The sequence below is a fragment of the Salvelinus sp. IW2-2015 genome, unplaced genomic scaffold (genome assembly GCF_002910315.2).
Source record: "Salvelinus sp. IW2-2015 unplaced genomic scaffold, ASM291031v2 Un_scaffold3916, whole genome shotgun sequence".
Taxonomy (NCBI): Eukaryota; Metazoa; Chordata; class Actinopteri; order Salmoniformes; family Salmonidae; genus Salvelinus; species Salvelinus sp. IW2-2015.
The window spans coordinates 70,625-79,246 of NW_019945190.1; the positions used below are offsets into that span (position 1 = coordinate 70,625).

Here is an 8,622-nt window from a genome sequence, read left to right on the forward strand (position 1 = left end):
GTGGTTTCACAGAGCGTCCTGAGAGAACTCACCGTGCTGAAGTTATCCACCACAGTCCCAAATCTCTCTCTCTCTCTCTTGCCTGGTCTTGTCTGGACTGTTCTGGTCTCGGCCTGGTCTGGTCTTGTCTGGCCTGGTCTGTTCTGGTCTGTTCTGGTCTTGTCTGTTCTGGCCTGGTCTGGTCTTGTCTGTTCTGGCCTGGTCTTTTCTGGTCTGGTCTCTGGCTGGTCTGGTCTGTTCTGGTCTCTGGCCTGGTCTGTTCTGGCTGGTTGTCTGGTCTAGTTGTTCTGTGGTTTAGAGGAAGGGTGGGTGTGTTATGAAACCCAGAATTGCAATTTGTTTACACTCTTGTTTTACCACCCTGTATTGACAAGAGAAATCACAGTCTTGATAGTCTATGTAGTAGCCTACACTGATCAGGTCAGTTAGATATAGCAGTCAAATATGACCCAGGTCTAAATGTCGCCCAAGAAGATGTGATTCAGATATGAGGGTATGTTTACTTTACAGCACAAGGTTGACCCTGTCTGGGCACAAGGTTGACCCTGTCTGGGCACAAGGTTGACCCTGTCTGGGCACAAGGTTGACCCTGTCTGGGCACAAGGTTGATCCTGTCTGGGCACAAGGTTGACCCTGTCTGGGCACAAGGTTGATCCTGTCTGGGCACAAGGTTGACCCTAGCCCAGACATTTGGCATCCAGAACATTTTCATTAGCAGTACATTTTTGGTCATTTAGCAGACACTCTTATCCAGAACRACTTACATWAGTGAATGAGTACCTGCAAATATCCAGATTTAAGTAGGTTTTAAATCATTTGGCTCTGTTTTGACCCCTGTTGGTAGGCATGGTTACTGCAACAGGTTGGAAACATCAATAATATTCCCTCATAAACACCAGCTTCCCTGTACTGTAAGAGGTAGGTACACACAAAATCATCAATCTAATATTTAAAAACACAGATAATGAGTTTATATGGTCCCTGACATTGTAACAATATGGTATTCTACCAGCATATTGGGATATTAATGTATTTTAATGCATTTATGAACTTTTTCTCTGTTMATTTATGCTCTACCTGCTAGCTAGCTATAGTAGTGTACATGTTGTCATTGGGATAGCAGGGCTACTCATGTCCCCTTCGTTGTTCATCGTTACCTGACAGTTGGACTATAAGGGCAGCATAACTTTTCATTGATGAACATTGTTAGTCATGTCGTGTGTTTGTTGAGCTAGCTAGCTATTTTTGACGCTAGTGCACATCACATCCAAAGACGGGTTATAAACCTCTTGTGTCACTAGTGTCTGTAACGCCTGTCTGTCACTGAGACAGGTGGCTAACCTGGGTCTATAGATCATGTATTTATAGGCGTCTTGTTATTACCTGTGCTTATAGCCTCTACATACTGTCCGTTGCGTTACATCGCACTGTACTGATATAGACGAGAGCAGTGGTACGTTACGCCCTGCCTACTGTCATCATGTGCAAGAGAGGAGTTGTGTTTCATTACTGCATCTTTATAACACTTCAGACGGCAGACAGGAATCAGTTCAACCATTTATATGAACGTCCTCAACTTGTAGACAGGAAGTTCAACCATTTATATGAACGTCCTCAACTTGCAGACAGGAATCAATTCAACCATTTATATGAACGTCCTCAACTTGCAGACAGGAATCAGTTCAACCATTTATACTCAAATCACACATACAAACCCCCCATTGATGCTCCCCAACACACAACAGCAACACCGTCGTTTCTTTCCGTTATCGTAATACAACATCAATAGACCAACGCTGAACATGTCTTTACGCCGATCAACACAGAGGCATTTTAAATCTACACAGGTCACACTGACTCTCACACAGGTCGTAGGGAAGAAGGACATCTACCGGCCACCAACCGATCAACCGTGTCTGTCTACCTGTGTGGAGTTACGACTGCTACGTCAGGTTCAAATGGAATATTACGACTCGGACTTTATATTCATCCACCCGTTATGAGACTCAAACACATGAGTTGAGTGGTTGATTGTTTGGTTCATATGCCTAAAAAAGTGTTCATATTCACACTAAATACTTTTTGAACTAGTAACGTTAAACGTTGATGAGAAGCAACAGTTCCGGTCACAGAAATCTTATGTACATATTGTTGGGGGAAAAAACTGGCTCTGACTTGCAGTCAGAGGCAGACAGACCACGCCTGAAAAACCAGGGGCGTAGAAGGAATTTAGACTTTTCCACCAGTGAAACGCATCCCAACTCTTTTCCTCTTTTCACTGTGTCGACGCAGTTAGCCACCGGACCCGAGAGAGGAGAAGGAAAAGGACTTGCACAATGGCTGGGGTGGCATCAACGTTGGCCAAGAAGAGGGCTTTGGCCGCAGGATTTGGCACTAATGCCAATGCGTCGAAGTACCTAAACCAGGACTTCGAGTCTCTCAGGAGCGAGTGTCTGAGTAGAGGTTCACTTTTCACGGATTCCACTTTTCCAGCCGAACCTGCGTCCTTGGGATTCAATGAGCTTGGACAGAACTCTTCCAAAACCAGAGGTGTGCAATGGAAACGACCTGGGGTAAGTTACTGCCTTTAAACACAAGTTAAATGTCTACTCTATGGCTGTATTTGTATTGATCAAAATAGACAAGTGTTATCTATCTCTGGGGAAAAAAGTTTTTTTACAACAAATATAACAAAATATATAACAAAATATTTGATAAAACCATATACCAAACAAAACAGACAAACTTTATCCACAGGAAGTTGATCTACAACATAAACAAGTTAGGATGCAATGTAAATATGATCAAACACAAGTTAACCAACCCTAAACCGCAAAGAAAATGGATTTATAGTTTAAACCAAAACTCAGAACTTTACAACCAGATCAAAAACAGCTAAGATCCAGAACCTTATGTCACCTCTCACCTAACCAGAAACCAAATGTCCTTCTGTGCCCAGTTGAAAACCGGTATATTGCCTCTGGTAATTGGAGTAGGTAGGTTCAATGACAGAGATGAAGAAGAGGAACTGTCTGTGATTTAGAGGAGGTAGAGAATTAACTTTTTATTTGATAGTTCTTTATGTGATGATCTGAGAGCTGTACTGTTTGATAAAAATGTTGCAAAGAAAACAGGAACTATTCTGGATTAGAGATGAAGGAAAAACTTGAATGTTTATTTAGGAAATAAGTATTCCTGTTTTGCAGATGTTATTTTCGAGACTTGAAGATGCGACAAGACAAGATGTATACTTGAAATGTTTCTGTTTAGTTTTCTGAATTGTTTTCCGCTGAAATATTAATGTATGTTTATATGTACAGTACCAGTCAAAAGTTTGGACACACCTACTCATTCAACGGGTTTTCTTTAAAACTATTTTCTAGATTGTAAAATAATAGTGACGACATCAAAACTATGAAATAACACATATGGAATCATGTAGTAACCAACAACAAGTGTTAAACATATAAAAATATATTTGAGATTCTTCAAATTAGCCACCCTTTGCCATGATGACASCTTTGCACACTCTTGGCATTCTCTCAACCAGCTTCATGAGGTAGTCACCTGGAATGTATTTAAATTAACATGTTTGCCTTGTTACAAGTTTAATTTGTGGAATTTCTTTCCTTCTTAATGAGTTTGAGCCAATCAGTTGTGTTGTGATAAGGTAGGGGTGGGTATACAGAAGATAGCCCTATTTGGTAAAAGACCAAGTCCATATTATGACAAGAACAACAAACAAGAACATCTCTCATGGCTAACTACCAGGAAGTTTGAAAAGACAGGCGTGGTGATACACAAAGCAACTCAAACAACATTGAAATTGCATCAATGATATATATATATATTTTTATACATCTTCAGTTTGGCATTGTCTCTTGTGATGCGGTTCACAGCAGCACTGATAGATGTGTTGACCTGACAACTGAGTCTGAGTTTTGAATGACTACCCCCCCCCCCCCCTTTTGTTGCATGCTGGCTGAAGGCCCAGAAACTAGCTAACACTAAACACAGATGAGTAACTAGCTAACACCAGACACAGACGAAGACCTAGTTAGCCAGTAACTAGCTAACACCAGACACAGACGAAGACCTAGTTAGCCAGTAACTAGCTAACACCAGACACAGATGAAGACCTAGCTAGCCAGTAACTAGCTAACACCAGACACAGACGAAGACCTAGTTAGCCAGTAACTAGCTAACACCAGACACAGACGAAGACCTAGTTAGCCAGTAAACTAGCTAACACCAGACACAGATGAAGACCCAGCTAGCCAGTAACTAGCTAACACCAGACACAGACGAAGACCTAGTTAGCCAGTAACTAGCTAACACCAGACACAGACGAAGACCTAGTTAGCCAGTAACTAGCTAACACCAGACACAGACGAAGACCTAGTTAGCCAGTAACTAGCTAACACCAGACCAGACGAAGACCTAGCTAGCCAGTAACTAGCTAACACCAGACACAGACGAGAAGTTAGCCAGTAACTAGCTAACACCAGACACAGACGAAGACCTAGTTAGCCAGTAACTAGCTAACACCAGACACAGATGAAGACCTAGTTAGCTAGTAACTAGCTAACACCAGACACAGACGAAGACCCAGCTAGCCAGTAACTAGCTACACAAGACACAGATGAAGACCTAGTTGCCAGTAACTAGCTAACACCAGACACAGATGAAGACCTGTTAGCCAGTAACTAGCTAACACCAGACACAGATGAAGACCTAGCTAGCCAGTAACTGCTAACACCAGACACAGACGAAGACCAGCTAGTAGCCAGTAACTAGCTAACACCAGACACAGAGAAGACCTAGTTAGCCAGTAACTAGCTAACACCAGACACAGACGAAGACCTAGTTAGCCAGTAACTAGCTAACACCAGACACAGAGAGACCTAGTTAGCCAGTAACTAGCTAACACCAGACACAGATGAAGACCTAGCTAGCAGAACTAGCTAACACCAGACACAGACGAAGACAGCTGCCAGTAACTAGCTACACCAGACACAGAGAAGACCTAGTTAGCCAGTAACTAGCTAACACCAGACACAGATGAAGACCTAGTAGCCAGTAACTAGCTAACACCAGACACAGATGAAGACCTAGCTAGCCAGTAACTAGCTAACACCAGACACAGATGAAGACCTAGTTAGCCAGTAACTAGCTAACACCAGACACAGAGAAGACCTAGCTAGCCAGTAACTAGCTAACAACGCAGACACAGATGAAGACCAGCTAGCCAGTAACTAGCTAACACCAGACACAGATCGACGAAGACCAGCTAGCCAGTAACTAGCTAACACCAGACACAGACGAAGACCAGCTAGCAGTAACTAGCTAACACCAGACACAGACGAAGACCTAGCTAGCCTAGTAATCTAGCTAACACCAGACACAGACGAAGACCAGTTAGCCAGTAACTAGCTAACACCAGACACAGATGAAGACCTAGTATAGTAACTACAACGAAAACCAGAGTAGTAACTGCTAACACCAGACACAGACGAAGACCCAGCTAGCCAGTAACTAGCTAACACCAAGACACAGATGAAGACCTAGTAGCCAGTAACTAGCTAACACCAGACCGAAGACCAGCTAGCCAGTAACTCGCTAACACCAGAGACACAGATGAAAGGGGAAACATCATAAGTATCTTTGCATTAGATGGAATTAGGTAATCTTTTAATTATATTTTTGGCTGACAACCGCTAATAATCATGATTGGCATCAGTAGCAGTACTTCTAGCTATATAAACCACGCCCCTTGCAAACACGCTTCTCCGATGTTTGTAACGATGGCTATACTTATTTAAATTATGTAAGAGAACATCATTTTACGCATTGTGTATTAAAATGAGAGTTTAAGGCGATGTCACCTTGTCCTCTCTTAATAATCGGATCGAAGTGTTTGGAATGGGGAGGGAACGCCAGTACTTCATGAACCAAACTTTATCAATGTAGAAAGAAACAGTCAGTTTTTCTACTTTGATGCTGGTTTCCTTCCAAATATCATACACATTTAAATGACAAACATGATTTGACTTTCATTTTAGGCTTACTAGGCCTTACATTTTAGGGTGCATAAGGTTAACAGGCCTTACAATTTTAGGGTGCAAAGGCTTAACAGAGCTTAACATTTTAGGTGCATAGGTTTAACGAGGCCCTTACATTTTAGGGTGCATAAGTTAACAGGCCTTACATTTTAGGGTGCATAAGGATTACAGGCCCTTACATTTTAGGGTGCTAAGGTCTTAACAGGCCTTACATTTTAGGGGTGCATAATGTTTAACAGCCTTACATTTTAGGGTTGCATAAGGCTAAAGGGCTATACATTTTAAGGGTGCATTAGGCTTTAACAGGCCAATTACATTTTAGAGGTGCTAAGGTTAAACAGCCTTACATTTAGGGTTGCATAAAGGCATAGACGGCCTTAATTTTAGGGGTTGCATAAGGTTTAAACAGCCTTACATTTTAGGGTGGCATAAGTTCAAACAGGCCTTACCATTTTAGGGTGGCATAAGGTTGAACACGGCCTTACATTTTAAGGGGTGCATAAGGATTAACAGCCTTACATTTTAGGGTGCATAAGGTTTAACAGGCCTTACATTTTAGTGGTGCATAAGCTTAACAGGCCTTACATTTTAGGGTGCATAAGGCTTAACAGGCCTTACATTTTAGGGTGCATAAGGATTAACAGGCCTTACATTTTAGGGTGCATAAGGCATTAACAGGCCTTACATTTTAGGGTGCATAAGGCTTAACAGGCCTTACATTTTAGGGTGCATAAGGTTTAAACAGGCCTTACATTTTAAGGGTTGCCTTTGCTTAATGTTTTCAGCCTATGCAGTATTTTCAAATAATATTCAATTTTATTTAGAAAAAGTCAGAATCTGGGCTTTTCTTTTTCCAACTTGCGTTTCTGTACATTATATGTATCAGACATTATGAAGAGATACATAATATATATATATATATATATATATATAATCATGTATCTCTTCATTATATATATATATATATATATATATGTATATATATATATATATGTATACTTTGTTCTGATCAAAATCTTTATCATCAAACAAAAGTCCTCACTGGAAATATCTCTTTATAGCCTGAGTCAGTGATGTCACAGCAGTCTGATGGGCGTGTCCAGATGCTAGTTATCCGTTTGATATGATTGGACCGTTGGGCGTAAAGGGATCAGTTCATCATTCAATCCAAAAACAACTGGAACTGTTACCATAACGACTCAATGAACGAGGAACCTGGTCAGGGTGACTCATCCTACAACTATTTGGCTGGAACTTTGGCGTTTAGTCATCTGATCCCACACCTTTTTGTTTTCTCTGTCAACAGATCAACTCGTAGACAGTGAACTTTGAGACAATTGAGGTTACGTGAGGTCATTGTGGACCCTGCCCTTTTTACTTGTGCATGACTTTTAATGTTTATCAGTCTACCCTCTTCATTCCCATGTGCTTTTATTTCATACCTATTATTGGTAATGACCGATCCTCCCAGTCAAATCTGCTATGAATGTTACTGTCTAGTGAAAATCAGACTTTTAAAAGTTAATATTCTGTTAACTCATACACAGATAAGGTTGTTGACTCATCCTATACTCGTATTTGTGGCCAAAGCATAAATTGGAGAATAACCCCCCCCCCCCCCCATATCGAACAGATTATTTAAAAAATGCTTGCTATGGTGAAATCCTCCTGAGCTCCTGAGCTCTGGTGAAATCCTCCTGAGCCAATCAGCAGTCTACTCGCATGAATGGTTTTAATGATCGGTATACGCCCACACACCATTCAAACACAGAAAAGCTTTTTTAACATACTTAATTACACATTTTTGGGGGGGGAATTAAAACTATTTCACTCATATTGTAATTAATTATAGGTCATATGTGACCTGATTCAGGAAACTAGGCGTATGTCGTGACTTCGCAGGAGAGCAGTTTGAACGTCATTTTTTATTTATTTTATCTAATAGAAATCTGGAAACACTGGACAGTTGCTTTAAAAGTTCAAAACACAGTTTTAATTATGTTTTGGTCCCTGAATAGTGTTGATAATATATCAAATGCAATACTCTATGAAATAACGGAGGTTACACTAGTAGCTCATTGTGCAGATATTCCCCCCCCCCAAGCGAGAGTATTGCTTTATTTAGGGCTGCAAATGTTTGGAATCCCCAAAATCTGTACTTCTTTTATTTTATTGAACTTCTCAGTAATATCTTTCACAGTTTGACTCATGCTTTGGTCCCTCCCTGAATAGGAACTGGTGTCCAGCCCAGAGTTCATCATTGGTGGAGCCTCAAGAACCGACATCTGCCAAGGCGGCTTGGGTAAGTCGCCTTTTATATACCAACCTGAGATAATGTCAGGTTGTTATCTCTGTCATGAGGTATAATATAACAATGTCAGGATGTTATCTCTGTCAATGAGGTAATAATATAAACACAGTGTCAGTTGTTATCTCTGTCATGAGGTATATATAACACATGTCAGGTGTTACTCTTGTCATAGAGGTATAATATACACATGTCAGGTTGTTATCTCTGTCATGAGGTATAAGAACATACCACCGTGTCAGAGAGTTATCC

General features: G+C 40.9%; 1 protein-coding gene across 1 annotated transcript in view; it reads left to right on the forward strand.

Moving 5' to 3' along the window:
- Nucleotides 1–2,154: 2,154 nt before the first annotated feature.
- LOC112076663 (calpain-2 catalytic subunit) overlaps nucleotides 2,155–8,622 on the forward strand; it is a 19,814-nt gene continuing 13,346 nt past the window's right edge. The window contains exons 1-2 of the mRNA XM_024143379.2: nucleotides 2,155–2,573; nucleotides 8,295–8,364. Coding sequence (XP_023999147.1) covers nucleotides 2,337–2,573; nucleotides 8,295–8,364 — 307 coding nt within the window. The 5' untranslated portion in view covers nucleotides 2,155–2,336. The remainder of the gene's footprint in view (nucleotides 2,574–8,294; nucleotides 8,365–8,622) is intronic.